General features: G+C 41.0%; 1 protein-coding gene across 1 annotated transcript; it reads right to left on the reverse strand.

Annotated features, from left to right (window-relative positions):
* Nucleotides 1-13742: 13742 nt before the first annotated feature.
* Nucleotides 13743-16892, reverse strand: LOC149406509 (uncharacterized). Its single transcript, XM_089607268.1, has 3 exons — nt 16381-16892; nt 14648-16285; nt 13743-14318 (listed from the first exon to the last, which is right to left on the reverse strand). Exons 1-3 carry the CDS (start codon nt 16763-16765, stop codon nt 13903-13905), a joined length of 2439 nt encoding a protein of 812 aa, XP_089463394.1. The 5' UTR covers nt 16766-16892; the 3' UTR covers nt 13743-13902.
* Between the last annotated feature and the right edge of the window lie 256 nt (nt 16893-17148).

The raw sequence follows: 17148 nt of genomic DNA on the forward strand, positions 1-17148 counted from the left end.
GTTGATCAAAACACTAAATTTGAATATTGATATTAAAAAACGCATATAAAGAAAACTCTTACTCCATATAAACCGTTATGCTCCCCGCGCCAATTTCCAAGTATTGCAAAAAATCGGAAATGTCTTCAAATGACACCGGAATCGGGATAGCCGCGAGACTTGGACTAACATTGACCATAATCACATCCTCTTCCGGTAACATTACTTTGTTGGCATGTTGAGCGAGCAATCGATACTTTGGATTAATCACCTTGTACGGAATCTTCTTAGCATCATCGATGCTAGCTTCACTCTCAAAACCGAGCTTTGAGAGTTGTTTGACAACCGGACCGCGACTCTCTATTCCCGAGTCAATTTCCATGAGTCTCTTCGGCCACGAGACAAACCCGCCTATAGCATCTTCAACGGTTTGAGCTTCTTCGGTGGGAATTGGCAATTTTGCTTTTTTAATCAAAACCCCCAAAACGGCCACGCGTAAATTTCCTTCCTCCAAAGGTGAGAAATGAACTACGCCTCCATTCATGTACGCTCGCCCATTTGCAACATGAATTGTGCCTCCGAACTCGGTGTCATCAATGAAAAGAAGACACTCGACGCTTTCATCCGAACTCGGTGTCACCGGCGTGGTTGGATTCAAAGAGCAACTAGCACGGACACTATTTGGTTTTTCCACAACAATAGGATCGATCTTCGGACGATCATCAACAATGATAGGATCGATCTTCGGACGATCGTCAACATCGTCGTGTTCTAAGCGAATCAAGAATTTTATCAATAACTTAATACCAAAACATTTATCTTTAATAAATAGATAAAAAAAAAATTGAACATACCTAAAGAGACCGCTTCATTGACGTGTTCTTCAACATTTGCCATCTCTTTATCATCAACAACCTTCGCGTTGAGATTCTCTTTCACTTGCTCGACACTAGGCGACTCGACATTAATGCTACCATTTCCACCAAATGCCTTCATCACCAAAGACTTTAACTCGCTCATTTCCCGACGCATCTTCATTACTTCTTCGTTGGGCGTTGGAGGAACAAAGTACTTAAAACGCGACGTGTGTTTGGATTGACCGCAAACTCGCGACGTTCCCAAAGCTTCTTGCAAAACACTCTTTCCCGATTCCGGCAACCATGTCCCTTGCGATGCTTGTTGTGATAACGTTTTCTACACATAAAATTATTTGAAAATAAAATTACAAGGTTAATTGTTATAACAAAGGTAAAGAACTTACGATTTTGTCTCCCATCAATTTGTCTTTCTCATCCTTGTAGTTATCTACGTCTTTCATTCGCGAGTCAATCCAAAGTTCCTCTTTTGTAGGCCATTCCCCCGTTTCGTCATGCTAGTAAGAAGTAATTATATAATAAATTAAAAAATAATTGCAACATTTGAAATAACTAAAAGAAAAAAATGAATCTAACCTTTTCTTGATCAAGCTTTCGATATCCATTTCGGCCCGTTCGAGATTTGTACACACTTTTTCCGATATTTGATTTCCCATGTTCCGATGTTTGTTTGAACATTTCGGTTCGTCTATACTCAACAAATGCTATCCAATCTTCTTCGGTGATACTTGTATAGTATTTCAAAATACAAGCCGGTCTCTTTAAGGCGATTGGTTCGTTGATTATGTCTTTGAGTAGATCGTTGTATATCTCATGACGAAATAACCTTGCGGCTTCTCCGACTCTCATAAGGCAATCGTGTTTTTGTTCGATAGGAATCGTAAATCCTTCTTGCATTTCGTTCCAAATCCGTTCTTTAATTTGGGCGTTGTCTTTACATCTCCAATCACGCATCGAAAGTGGAACGTGTTCTCTTGCTAACACGCCAAAGTAACTCGACAACTCATCACCCTCTTTACCGATTGGTTGCCCTTTATCATCAAATTGTACCGGGATTTTTTTACCAAGTGTTTTAGCCTTATTAACCCGACCCATAAGAGTGTTTCTTCGTTTTCCTTGTTCATCGGAGTTAAGCGCTAGTTGTCTTCTAATTTTTCTTTTACCACTACCGCTAGAAGTAGTAGTAGTGGACGACATTGAATCTAATAAACAAAATTCAAATCATAATTTCAATTTTCAACTCAAATGTTATCAAAATTTCAACTCAAATGTAACAAAAATCAAATATAAACTCAACTCTAATCACAATATAAACTCAAATCCAATCCGATTCTAAACAAAAACACAATTTCAATCCCAATTCAATCTACTATCAAATATATTTCTCAAATCAAATCAATATCAAACTTCAATTCAATAAACTCAAATCCAATACAATATCTCCTAATTTCAAATCAAAATCGAATTCACACTAAATAAGTTCATGTAAAAATGTTCAAAAACATTACCCGGAGTTGGACGAGCAAAAGGGCGGCGAAGAGAAGGTGGTGAGGCGAAGGCGCGCGGCGAGGGTGGGCACGAGCAAGGTGAGGGCGCGCGGCGAGGGAGGGCGGCGTGGGCGCACGGCGAGGTGAGAGAGGGCGGCGTGGGCGCGGCGCACGGCGAGGAGAGGGAGTTGAGGGTCGGAGAGAACGCGCGGGAGGGCGCGGTAGTTCAGCGAAGTGAGGGACGGAGAGAGAGAGAGGGGCCGAGAGAGAGAGCGTGGCGGAGAGAGAGAGGGACGGGCGGCAAGAGAGTGGCGGAGAGAGAGAGGGACGGGCGGAGAGAGAGAAGGACGAGAGAGATAGAAGAAATGAGAATGAGAAATGAGAGGAAAAAAAACGCTAAGTATAGATATGAATGGGCGCGGGTAGTTAAAAAAATTTGAAAATTTCAGATTTTTTAACGCTCCTACAACGCTTATACTAAGCGTTGTAGGATCTCGCCGCGGCGAAGTGTATTTCTCGCCGCGGCGAGATGATTCTACAACGCTTAGAATAAGCGTTGTAGGATCCTCGCCGCGGCGAAACCAAATTCTCGCTGCGGCGAGAGTTACCCAGAAACGTCTCGTCGCGGCGAAAATGTGGCATCGCCGCGGCGAGGTAACCCTAGATGTCCTCGCCGCGGCAATATACAAGTTCCGCCGCGGCGAGACCTTTCTACAACGCTTAAGTAAGCGTTGTAGAATCCTCGCCGCGGCGAAGGCTAATTCCCGCCGCGGCGGGAATTGTATGATGCCGCGGCGAGAGTATATGTCTGGAACATGGTGCTCTCGGTAAGTTTTTCGCCGCGGCGACGACTTGTTCCCGCCGCGGCGCAGGACTCCTGCCGCGGCGGGATTTGTACCTCGCCGCGGCGTGATATGTCGCCGCGGCGGACGCATATTTTTGCCGCGGCGAGGACATTCTACAACGCTTATGGTAAGCGTTGTAGAATGTCTCGCCGCGGCGAAGTAGAAAGTTCGCCGCGGCGAGTGACACGAGACTGGTGATATAAATTCTCATTTATGGTCTTTTACACTTTGAACTCTCTCATAACCTCACTCGAAAAAATATTTCCAGTACCTTTTCTACTCATTCTAGAGCGTCCTCGTTTACTAGTCTCATCTACACATTCAAATCTTGTAAGTTCTTCTTTAACTTCTTCTAATTGTTGTTCTCTTGATAGTTTATACTAATTAGAATTGGTAATTTTTTGTATAATTAGGGTTTTTCTATGAATATGAGGACTTGGATGTGGGAGAATAGATTGAATGAGATATATCGGAAAGGTGTAGATGAGTTTTGTGATTTTGCTAGAGAGAACATGGTAGATTTGAAATCTATTCGTTGTCCTTGTATTAAATGTGGAAATCATAGACATTTTTCGATTGATGTTGTTCGGACCCATTTGTTTGCATATGGAATAATGACCTCGTATCAAAGATGGTTCTACCATGGTGAGGTTTTTCGTTCTACGGCAAATGAGGATGATGTTGAAGATGATATTGATGATATGTGCGGCATGATGAATGATTTGGAGGACGATTTTGTTGAGCGACCGGAATTGTTTGAGTCCATGATGAATGATGCGGAGACACCATTATATGAAGGGTGTACAAGCTATTCGAAGTTGTCATTTTTAGTTACATTATTTCATTTGAAGGCGTCGGGGGGTTGGACTAACACTAGTTTTACTCTATTGTTGGAAACACTGAAAGAAGCATTTCCGAAAGACAATAAAGTACCTTTAAGTATGTATGAAGCAAGGAAGACTTTGGGTACATTAAGCATGAAGTACGAGAAATTCCATGCGTGCCCAAATGATTGTGTTTTATATAGACACGAGTATGAAGATCTAGATGAATGTCCGACGTGCAAAGAGTCACGGTGGAAGAAGGGTAAAATTCCATGTAACGGGGTTAAAGGAGTTCCAGTTAAGGTACGTACATTTTCATCACTTGATTAGGAAATACATGTAGCTCATATTCATTATTTATTACTGATTTTCGTTAAATATATTTCAGTCGTTATGGTACATTCCTCCAATGCCGCGCTTTCGTCGAATGTTTAATAGTGTCAAACACGCGAAGAACATGGTTTGGCACTCCGAAAAGCGTATCGATGATGGTATGTTGAGACATCCTGCTGATGCTGCACAGTGGAAATCATTCGATTTAGAGTATAAGGATTTCAGTGTTGATACTCGAAATTTGCGCCTTAGTCTAGCTTCTGATGGAATGAACCCGTTCAGCATGATGAGCAGTAAATACAGTGTTTGGCCGGTTATACTTGTGAACTACAATCTCCCTCCAAAGCTATGTATGAAGAGAAAGTTCTTGATGTTAACGCTTTTGATTTCAGGACCGAATCAACCAGGAAATGATATTGATGTCTATTTGGCACCGTTGGTCGATGATTTGAAGATGTTATGGGAGAAAGGGATGGAAGTCAAAGACGCTTACCGTGGAGATTCGTTCAACTTAAGGGCAATGTTAATGTGGACTATTAACGATTTTCCGGCCTATGGAAACTTGTCAGGATACTCTGTGAAATGCTCGATTGGTTGTCCGATTTGCATGAAAGACACATCTTCCATCCGTTTGAAGCATGGTAAGAAAACTGTTTTTCTGGGTCATAGAAGATTCTTACCAAGAGATCACTCGTATAGAAGATTGAAACAAGCGTTTGATGGAAATTCAGAAGAACGACCCCCTCCTAGAATTTTGTCTGGTGAAGATGTCTATGAGATGGTTAAAAACGTCAATGAAGTGCTTGGGAAAAGAAAGCGGAGTGCTAGTACTAAAGAATCGTTCAAAGAGAATCCTTGGAAGAAGAAATCGATTTTCTACGACCTTCCTTATTGGAAGACACACTACGTCCGGCATTGTCTGGATGTTATGCACATCGAGAAAAATGTTTGCGAATCGCTTATTGGTACACTTCTTGATGATCCAAATAAATCGAAAGACGGAATACAATCTCGATTGGATCTCAAAGAGATGAATATAAGAAGCATTTTGCATCCCGAGGAGGGGGGTGGGAAAAAAACAAAATTACCACCGGCAAAGTACACTCTAGATCGAAAGGAGAAAAAGAAATTGTGTAACTGGTTTGCTTCTATTAAAGTCCCCGAAGGTCATTCGTCAAACTATAAGAGGTTCGTGTCTTTGAAAGATTTGAGACTTACTGGAATGAAGACGCACGACTGTCATGTGCTGCTACAACAAATGTTGCCTCTTGCTTTACGAGGAATTGTGCCAAAAGATGTGAGGTTTGCAATATCAAAGATATGTGTATTCTTTAACTCGATTTGCTCGAAGGTCATCGATCCAACTCGATTGGATTTAATGCAGTCAGAATTGGTGAAAACTCTGTGCTTGCTCGAAAAGATCTTTCCACCTTCGTTTTTCGACATAATGATCCACTTAACCGTCCACTTGGTACGTGAAGTGAAATTAGGAGGGCCCGTGTTTTTACGGTGGATGTATCCAATCGAACGTTATATGAAAGTGTTGAAAAGCTACGTGAAGAACTACAATAGGCCGGAAGGGAGCATAGTTGAAAATTACATAGCAGAAGAGTCGGTTGAGTTTTGTTCTGAGTATTTAGCTAAAACAGACGAAATTGGGTTACCCAAGAATACCAATTTTGATTCAAAAGCTCTATCTAAAGGTATTTTTTTTTAACACTTTATTTGTTTATTTAAATTATATATGAACATTATTTTTAAGTATTTGTTTCATTATATATAGGTAGTTATTCGATCGTCAACCGAAAAGAATGGGAGCAAGCAAGTCTCCATGTGCTACACAACGTTTCCGAGGTCAAGCCATTTGTGGATATTCATTTGAATGAGTTGAGAGTGAATAATCCAAAGAAGGGTAGAAATGAAAAATGGTTGCAAGAAGAGCACAACCGTTTGTTTCAGAACTGGCTTGGAAAACGCATATTTATAGAGGCAGGACATTCATCTACGTTGAGTAAACTATCTGGCGGGCCGTCCTCAATGGTTACAAGGTACACTGCTTGGTCTGTTAATGGTTTTACATTTTACACAAGGGAACGAGACAACAAGCATCCCGTACAAAATAGCGGTGTTACATTGTTTGCTGAAGCTTTACATGTTTCGTCGGCAAAAGATAAGAATCCAAAACATGCTTTTATGAAGTATTACGGATACATTGAAGATATTTGGGAACTTGATTATTGCGGGTTGTGAGTCGCATTATTCAAGTGCAAATGGGCAGACAATAATCACGTTAAAGTTGATAATGAAGGAGTTACAATTGTCGACTTTAGACGGATTGGCTACGAGAATGATTCATTTATTTTGGCTTCGCAAGCAAGTCAAGTGTTTTATGTTTCAGATCCAGCAAATCCTGAGTTATCGTTAGTGGTTCATATGAAAGCGAGAAACGGTAACGAAGAAGAAGACGAAGACATGTCTAGCATTCCTCCGTTCACATCAGGATTACCGCCAATTGATCAAGAGGTGGATGATTTTAATGATGACGATGTTTCACATCTACTTCGTAAGGATATAGATCCTACTTTTGTTTGATATTGAACATTTAGATAATGTATTTTCATTTTGGATTTTATGTTATTCTCCTGTGGACAACGTTATTTTTCATTCAAAATTTCTCTATACAATGTCATTTACATTAACATTACATTTCTCCGACATCGCCGCGGCTGAGTACAACTCTCGCCGTGGCAGGATCATCTCGCCGCGGCGAAATACAAATCCTGCCGCGGCGAGGACCCTTCTACAACGCTTAAACAAGCGTTGTAGAAACCTCGCCGCGGCAACGTATATTCCATGCCGCGGCGAGGTCATTCCGCCGCGGCGGAAATATCAACTCGCCGCGGCGAGACAAGTTCTTAAAAAACACAGACTCTCGGTATAAAAAAATCAATTTCTCGCCGCGGCGAAATATAAATCCTGCCGCGGCGAGGACACTTCTACAACGCTTAAACAAGCGTTGTAGAAACCTCGCCGCGGCAACGTATATTACGTGCCGCGGCGAGGGTATCCCGCCGCGGCGGGAAGATCAACTCGCCGCGGCGAGTCAAGTTCTTAAAAAATACAGACTCTCGGTATAAAAAAAATCAAACTCTCGCCGCGGCGAGGTGATATTTTAGCCGCGGCGTAGATCACTCGCCGCGGCGGAAAATATACTGTGCCGCGGCGAGAATAGTCACGCCGCGGCGAGAAAGGTACCTAGCCGCGGCGAAGAAGCACTCTACCAGGTACTCATTCACTTTTTTGCAATGTTTAACCAATTCTCCAACTAAAAATGATCATTCCATTAAAATTTCTACAATAAATAAAACAAACCAAACGAGTCTCAAACACACAAATAAAACAAACCAAACGAGTCTCAAACACACAAATAAAACACACCAAGCGAGTCTTAAACTGAAACTTAAATTTAAAAAGAGTTTGAAATTTATATGGAAGAGTTGGTGTTGTTGGTTCTTGAAATTTACTCGTCATTCGGTGGTGGTGGTGGTGGGTTCGCCGGATATTGAGGAGGTGCCATATGCGGTGGCCACTGTGGTGGTGCGTACGGATAGTCGAAGTACTGAGGATATGGAGGAAATAACACCTGATTCTCTTGGTTGATGTCCCACCGAGAGTAGAGATCGTTCAACTGATTGATGTGAGAGGCGCCATACTCCGCTTGTTGGTGCATGTACTGTTGCGTGTGTTGGAACCCGCCGACGAGATAGTTGGAGCAATGAGCAATGTAGTCGATGGTGGCGGGGTCGATTACCGGAGGCGCTGGTAAGCGCAATAGGGGCTCCGCTTCCCCCTCTTCACCCTCTTCCTCCGCTTCTTCCCTTCCTCCGCTTGTGGATCCTCCCTAATCTTGTACCGCTCGATAATGGAATCCGTAATAGGCCCCATTGAACTGTGTATCGTATCCCTTTTCGAGCGTGGTACCCCCGCATTTGTACAAAGGCCGGTAATGATCGCCGGATATGGCAAACCGTGTCGTTCATTAGTATAGTCGAGTTTCTTCATCCAATTATAGATGAATCGACCGACGTTAATGGAAAGGCCTTTAACAATGCAGAACAACACCTGGATACGATCCTCGTCGAGAGTGGTGAAGTGCTTGATTGGATAGAGACGAGCGCAAACAAAGTATATCCACGCTTTAGCGATCCTGGTGAGTTGGTCACGCTTGAGTACCCTTTTTCCTTTTTCAGTGACCCAATCCTCTCCCGGAATGCACAACACCCGTGACATCTCCTCATGGCTGCAACTTCTTAGCCATTCTCGATAGCCCTCGTTCTCGAAAGGCACATCTGGGGTCCCAAGAAGATCGTTGATAGCTTCGATACTCATATCGACCGGTTTCCCACGGACCGTCACAACATCAGCTTGGGAGTCCGGCAAGTTTGCGTAGAATTCGTACACGAAGTTGACGTTCGAATCGAACTCGGGTACATCACAATACCTCCCCCAATCATGACCAACTATGCTGTTGCGGATTTGCTTTCCTATATCCGACGTATTGCTTACATTGAATCCTCTCTCATGGATAATGTTACGCGGCAAGATTTTGTCGTAGCGTTCCTCTGCGACCTTGCTAGTAAAGATACTCGAGTTGTATTCCTCTTCGGGAGACTGTTGACGAGGTCGCTTGCTTTTTACTTTACTCTGACCTCTGGAAGAGCTCGGAGCCTTGGAGTCCGTGTTTTTAGTTCGAGGCATTTTCAAGCTCCTACAAAACATAATCATAAACAATTATACAATTAACATATAACAAATTATATATCAATTCCAAGAATATATATTTAAGTACATGACAAATTCATAAACAATTCCACCAATCACAAATTCATAAACAATTCATAAACAATTCGACCAATCACAAATTCATAAACAATTCGACCAATCACAAATTCATAAACACTAACCTATGTAACAATATGTCAAACACAATCCGGACATTTCAATTTAACTCAAATTCTCATTCAAATTCACTCATTCAAATTCCACTAACCTAAATTCACTCATTCAAATTCCACTAACCCAAACCCTAATTTCTTGTTCTAATAAGAGAAAATCAAACAAAACCCTAAATTTGTGAATTCAAAAAATCAAACTATATGCAATTCGGGTAAACAACAAGAAATCCATATCAACAACACCAAATTAAATCAATATACACCTTAAAAAACTTTTAAAATCATACCTTACAATGACGCGGCAAGAGAGAGAGAGAGAGGCGCGAGAGGAAGCACGGCGAGGACTCGGCGAGAGAAAAGTGACGGCGAGGACGAGGCGAGAGAGAGTTGGCGGCGAGGACGAGGCGACGGCGAGATTTTGGGGCGGCGAGGACGTGGCGAGGGATTTTGAAAGAAAAAAACTGGAGAGAAGCGGCCGAAAATGGTTGTCTCGTGTGTGGGTATTGGAAAAAATGAGAAAAAAACTGAAAACGGCCTTTTATAGTGAAAACCTAAAAAATCTCGCCGCGGCGAAAATATGTCTTCGCCGCGGCGAGACGGTCCTACAACGGTTACAATTTCCGTTGTAGGAACAGGTCGCCGCGGCGAGATTCCTCACTCGCCGCGGCGAGACAGTTTCTTAAAAAACTGCTTGGCCACGGTATCCACCTCGCCGCGGCGGAGGATATTTCTAGCCGCGGCGAAATAATCTCGCCGCGGCGAAAAATAGTTATCGCCGCGGCGACATGAATCTACAACGCTTGTAACAAGCGTTGTAGAACGAGTCGCCGCGGCGATGTTTAAATTGTGCCGCGGCGAGACCCATCCTTCTACAACGCTTTTACAAAGCGTTGTAGAAAGTTCTCGCCGAGGCATAAATCACGTGGTGCCGCGGCGAGGATTCTACAACGGATAGTGTAAACGTTGTGGAAAATCTGAAATTTATGTACTTCTACAACGCTTAGCTTTAAGCGTTGTAGAAATTATCATATCCTACAACGCTTATCCATAAGCGTTGTAGAAACACCGAGATTCTACAACGCTTAGCCATAAGCGTTGTAGAAACACTATGTTTCTACAACGCTTATGTTAAGCGTTGTAGAATCCCTAGTTTCTACAACGCTTATGTTAAGCGTTGTAGAAAGTGGGTTGTATAATCCAACATTTGTAGTAGTGGGCCTAATTTTTTTTTTCTTTCAATCATCCCAAAAAAAATAATTAACATGAAAGTCATTTTTTTTTTGTCTTTTGGCCTTTTTTTATCTTATTAATTTCAAATCACAATTTTTTTAGTTTGAATATGGTAAAATTATTTAAAACACTGATTAATAAGAGAAACAAAAAAATTGGAAACTAAGATGTTATAATAGAAAAATATATTATTAGAAAAAGAATGAAAATTGATATATTGTATTTTAAAAATAAGATACCTACTGTAATTATCACATTTGAAGCAAATTTAAACAAGAGAAAAACAATAAATGAAATATTCTTAGAATTAAATAAGCTATTCTCGGAATAAAAACAGCTATATAAGTATTATCAGAAATTAGTTTTAAAATACGATATTTGAGGTAATAAGTTTTTCGAAATTTTGGGGCCTTCCTCAACATGAGGCCTAAAGCAATTGCTTTAGCTCCCTCATGGTTGGGTCGGGCCTGTTAATAACATGGTGGACCAACATGATTGACCGTAAAAGTCTAGAGATTGATTTTAGAGAGATTTGCATCAAAGTCACAAACTCGGCTCCAAATTGCAAATGAGTCACGACGAAAAAAAGTGTTGCATAGATGTCACTTTAATAAAAAATAGGACAAAAATACCCTTACGCAGATTTCAAAGTAGACTCGCAGTCAAATATTTCGAAAAAAAAGTAGACTCACAGAAGAAATTACAAAGAGTAGACTCGCAGTCAAATATTTCGAAAAAAATAGACTCACAGAACAAATTACAAAAAGTAGACTCGCAGTCAAATATTTCAAAAAAAAAAAGTAGACTCCTTCACAAATACAAATACATCAACACAGATTCCTTCGTCCTCTTCTTCCCCGATTCCTTCACGATCTGGCTCCCGAGCCTCGCCGTCGACCACAGCCCCGACGGCCTCGCGTTCTCGTCGCCGTCGCCGACGGTCTCCGCCGAAACCAGGCTCTTCCTCGCCGACGACGTCGATCGGAGAATCCTCTTCTCTAAACTCTCGATTCATTCTCGATCTGCCTCCCGAGCCTCGCCGTCGACCACAGTCCCGACGGCCTTGCGTTCTCGTCGCCGTCACTGGTGGTCTCCGCCGGAACCAACCTCTTCCTCACCGACGACGACGATCGGAGAATCCTCTTCTCCAAACTCTCGATTCCTTCTCGATCTGCCTCCTGAGCCTCGCCGTCGACCACAGCCCCGACGGCCTCGCGTTCTCGTCGCCGTCGCCGGTGGTCTCCGCCGGAACCAGCCTCTTCTTCGCCGACGATGACGATCGGAGAATCCTCTTCTCCAAACTCATGATTCCTTCTCGATCTGCCTCCCGAACCTCGCCGTCAACCACAGCCCCGACGGTCTCGCGTTCTCATCGCTGTCGCCGGTGGTCTCCGCCGGAACCAGCCTCTTCTTTGCGGCGGCGGAGGAAGATGAGGAAGGGGAGAGAGAGTTGGCGAGCTTCTTCTTGTCGGATCTGACCGGGGAGTCTGAGAGAGATTGATTTTATCATAAGAGGGTAATTTAGACTTTCTATAGGTGACACAAATGCAAATAAGTGATACGGATGCAATTTTAGCAAATAAGTGACACAAATGCAATGAATGGCTGAAGTTGTGACTTCAGCTGCAAATACCATTTGATTTTACTTCTATAACAAACACAATTAATAAAGAAAATGACTTCAAATACGTCTTCTAATTTATTCTCCAACCTTGACCGATTTCGTAGAGATCATTTTTTTTACTCTGATTCAACAGAAAATTATGGATAAGCAGAGTAAGTGCCAAGACAGAGGTAAAATATTTTTCATATTAATTTTGGTTATTTCACTTATGTAAAATGTACTTTTGGCTATTTATTTGCAAATCCGTAAATTTCAATTGGCTACTTAACTATAACGCTCTTAATTTTATATTATTTTTGAATTAGAAGCTGTCTACAAAACAAATTTCACGGGTTTGCCCAAAATGATTCATAGGACTTCCTGGCCAAGGGGGTTAGGAACATACCGCGGCCTCGAAGCTATGCTCGAGCTGATCATCATCTCCGAGGCCGCCAATCGATTGATGTATATATAGTTCTGGCTCTCGAGTCTGTGGAACGTTTTGACCTCACAATAGGTCGAACCTGAAAAGAAATTTATTGCGAGTCGTTTAGAGCTCCTAAAACATATTGGAAATAAATGAAATAAAAAGCCTTATCATGTGGAAAATTATTTACGAAAGGAAGCTCTTGAAGTGAACCTGATCAGAACTCCGCTTAAATGCGAAGAAAGGATGTTGAATTTCAATCAAGAGATTATTGTATTTTCACAAGTCAAAAACTCTAATATACATTTAGCGCAAGGCAGGTAGAGGAAGAGCCAAGAAGAAGGAGACTATTAACGTCAAAGAAGCACCAAAACCTCCACAGGTAAATTGAGGAAGAACCAGCCTTAATATTTAAGCAGAACGAGGAAAATAGTCAACTTAAACGTTTGACATTTCTAAATAGTCAACATTTGATAAATCTAAGGTAAATAACCACTTTCATTAAGCAAGACCTAAAGAGCAAGTTCACATGTCAAAACATCAATGTAGCCGCTCATTTCATTTCGTAATAATAGGGATTTATGATTCCTAGCCTCCCTGAAGCCTAGTTATTGAGTGCCATTTTTTTCGTCGTGTGGTTATTAACCATATCGTGTTTTTACAAAAAAAAAAAAAAAAAAAAAAAAAAATTGATCGTTTTGAATGTATATCCAAGGCCGAATGATCGTATTTTTTAAGATTCATATCCAATTAAATTAAAACATTAAAGAATCATGTTAAATGGTTTATTTAATCGTGTTTAAAATATTTAATCATAGAAGATAAAATAAAAACAAAGTCATAAGTGATGATCTGGCTTCTGCTACTTCTACTACTACGGCTAGCTAGATTACACCTTTGTTACCATGTTGCATTGCAAGCGTTTGAGGAAAACTTGTACAAGAATTTTATGAATGTACTACTTAATTATTATTCTTTGTTGAATGTGGAGCTTTTCCTGGGATCTTCCGGAAATTTGAATTCTCTGATTCAAAATTTAGTTGGCGAACCGCACGATCCTAAGTGTTTTCTTAGCTTGACCCTCAATAATTCACTTTATTTGAGACAATTTAGGTTTTCATGAGATTCAGCAATTTATTCCCAAAAATTTACAACCTACTAGGAAAAAAAAATTAAATTGGAAGGAAAAACCAAGTAAAATCAATGTTTTCAAATTTCATAGAAATCGAACCACCATTGATCGTAAACTTATTTTGACACAGTATGGGTCCATAAACAAGAAAAATCATAGGCTTATGAAATATCATATACAAGAAATATGATACGCACTTGCAAAAGAAAATATCATTCAATTTCACTAATCTCGATCATATTGTCAACATGCGCATAGGCTTCTGGAACACGCAGCTGGCCGATCGTAGTTTCACGTAGATGCTTGGCTAGCCTTGTTCTTCTGTTGACTAGAAGTTGTTGAGAAACTTGTTTCATTGTGGGTCGACAATTCGGATTGTTATTTACACAAGCAAATGCGATCGCAGCAACATGAACGACGTCTCCTTCGATCATCCAATTTCTTGGGGGCGGTATTCTCTGGTCAAGAACTTCACTGAGTGGTGTGTTTAGAGCTGACGAGGCAGAAGCTCTCGAGTTCAATGAAGATAGTAGTTCTTGCGGATGCTTCCCCATCAAGGTTTCCAGTGCGACGACACCAAAACTGTACACGTCACACTTTTCTGAAACCACCAATGTGTAGGCAAGCTCTACAACCACATAGTAAACGACAGAGCCTTGGTCAAGAGTCTAGAGTTTAGTACTGAAATGAAATTGAAAGGAAAGTGAAACTCGTCTTAAAAAAATTTCTGTGAAAATCGAAATTCTAGACCGAGTGTATAGGAAAATTTGTGGGAAACTAAATTCCAAACTATTTTTCGATTCTTGTTTGGATATAATTCTGATTTCTTCCACAATTTATCAACGGTAATTCGAATTTTCCTTTATGCAAGCAAGACTAGGAATATGCATCAAGTTCCAATACGTGTCCTTAAGGGATAGTACCAAAATATTGAAAACCTGAGACAAATCTACATACCTGGAGCAATATATCCGTAAGTACCAGCAAGCATCGTTTGGTTGGAAGAATCTGGATCGAGTAGTCGAGCAGTGCCAAAATCGGAGACGAATGGCTCAAGTTCTGAATTCAAGAGAATATTGGTGGTCGTCACATCACGATGAACGATCGGAGGATTACAATCGTGATGCATGTACGACAAAGCATGAGCCGTGCCTTTGATGACATTCACTCTCTTGCTCCAATCCAATTCCACAGCCTCTGCGTCGATGCTCAGGACACAGAACAAGCTTCCTCTTTCCATGTAGTCGTATATCAGAAACATACATTTGTTGTGCAGACAGAATCCATTGAGTCTTATGATGCTTCTGTGTCTTATCTCCGTCAGTGTTTTGACCTCGTTCCTGAAACTTTTCTTGAAAGCCGGGTCATCCGACTCGAAGCCGTGAAGTTTCTTCAACGCAACCACTTTTCCATTGGGCAGCTCTGCTCTATAAACACTTCCGTAACCGCCGGTTCCGATGCAACACCGAATGTCGAAATCGTTTGTGGCTCGTGTGATGTCTTCAAAAGCGATTTTTCCATCGTAGTTCCATATTGAAAATATATCCCCGCTTCTTGTCCCTTTCGTATCCCTCGGAACTTTTATTTTATTTCTAGAAACAAGCTTATACAACAGAACTCCGGAAAAGGAAAAGGCAAAAAGAATCGAGATGGTAAGAGTAATTACCAACTTGTAGTTGATTCTCGTTGAGCAGAAATCGATATCACAGAACAATCTATTGATTCCTTGAAATGACTCAGACGCTAAAGAATGACAAGGAGTAGGATGAGTTTCACTAATCCAGGCAATATAACCACAGGCTCTTTGTATACCTTCCACGGTCAATAATTCCAATTGAATCAAGTTGTGATTAAGATCAAGGTCAAGTTCCCGTGACCCATCTGAGGTGCATATTGCATAAGGAATACAACCTCTCAGTCTGTTTGATGAAAGGTTTATCGTTATTTTGTATTGAACAGGCCGTGAAAGTTTAAATAAGTTCATATTGAATCGAGCTATCTCCTTCGGCAATTTCCCAGACAAGCGATTAAGAGACAGGTCTAGAGACACCAACTCTGTCAGCTTCGCGAGATCTGCTTCGAAGACTCCAGTTATTTTATTTGAGCTCAAGTCTAGATAAAGAAGGGTTTTGGAGAGACCTGCGAGAGGTGGATAAATCGGACCGCTGAGCTTGTTTTTGCCAAGATCTAAGTCAGACAAACTCTTACAGTTACCTATGGCAAAAGGGATGGTACCATTAATTTGGTTTGAACGAACGCTAAGTGTTTCCAGATTAATTAAACTACCTAAAGTTGGAGGAAGAGGCCCTTTGAGATCATTGAAACCTAGATTTAAATGTGTCAAGTTCTTCAAGTTTCCTATTTCTAAGGGAATAGAATCATGAAATCGGTTTGAGCTGAGGTCTAAAAGCGCAAGCTTGTTGAGATTCCCAATTACTGGAGGAATTTCCCCGGAAAGTTGGTTATCATGAAGACTGAATTTCAACAAATTGGTTAATTTGCCAAAAGTAGAAGGGAGAGTTCCAGTTAAAAAGTTATGGGACAGATCGAGATAAATTAACTCCTTCAGACTTCCTATCGACGGAGGCAACTGACCTATACAAGAATAACTTAATTATTAATTGAAATATTAATTGATAAAGAGAAAAAGTACTAGTAAAATAATGATAGGGCATATATTTTAATATGACCTGTCAGAAAATTGAAGGAGAGATTGAGGTAAGTGAGACCCGAACTAGCCCCTATGTCGTGAGGAATGACCCCGCGGAGTTGTGTTTTTTCAAGGCGGAGCAACACCAGATTCGGGAAAGAAGAGAAGTTGAAATTTCCGAAATCTCTGTTTTCCTGTATCGGGAACCAGGACCCATCAATCTCAACGACGCTTTGGTCTTGATTGCAAGTCACGCTGTAGAGCTCGCACGCGGTCGTGAAATTGCGGACCCAGGACTCCCACCACCCAGTTTGGAGCAGAGCTTTGAGTTCCTGCTCCGGCGATGCATTCACCGGCGCAAACATGAACACAAAAGTAGCCCATGACACCAAAGCAACTAGTATGATGAACTTAGAAGCTCTCATGCTATAACTACTTAATTCAATCTCTGTATAGAACTTGGTAGTATACTTGATTTTTGCTGAGATTCTTCTGCAGAGATGTTTCTTTTTATATGTGTTATTATATGTAATCAGAAAGCTTTAATTTTTTAAGTGTAAGAGAACGTAGTGTTGTGAATGTGATTATATATAGGCATCTTCATTACTATGAAATAGACCCTACGAAGGGACACTAAACTCTAATTACTAAATGTATTATTACTAATTTTATTATTAGTAGTAAATTCTCTGTATAAATCATCTTTAATTATTAGATCATTCAATTCCGGCTAATATTGGTATAGTATATATACTTGTCATCAATTATAACAAAATTATTGTCGTACATGTATGAAGTAAGATATAAT

The sequence above is a fragment of the Urtica dioica genome, chromosome 1 (assembly GCF_054948205.1).
Source record: "Urtica dioica subsp. dioica isolate 48M chromosome 1, U.dioica_male_clone48M_v1_H2, whole genome shotgun sequence".
Lineage (NCBI taxonomy): Eukaryota > Viridiplantae > Streptophyta > Magnoliopsida > Rosales > Urticaceae > Urtica > Urtica dioica.

What these genes read in the sequence shown, in the direction of transcription:
- LOC149406509 (XM_089607268.1), bottom strand. Translation starts at nt 16,765, where the DNA reads ATGAGAGCTTCTAAGTTCATCATACTAGTTGCTTTGGTGTCATGGGCT. An exon ending in CTCCTTCAATTTTCTGACAG is followed by an intron (nt 16,286 to 16,380) that starts GTCATATTAAAA and finishes ATTCTTGTATAG; the next exon opens with GTCAGTTGCCTCCGTCGATA. An exon ending in TTACGGATATATTGCTCCAG is followed by an intron (nt 14,319 to 14,647) that starts GTATGTAGATTT and finishes ATGTGGTTGTAG; the next exon opens with AGCTTGCCTACACATTGGTG.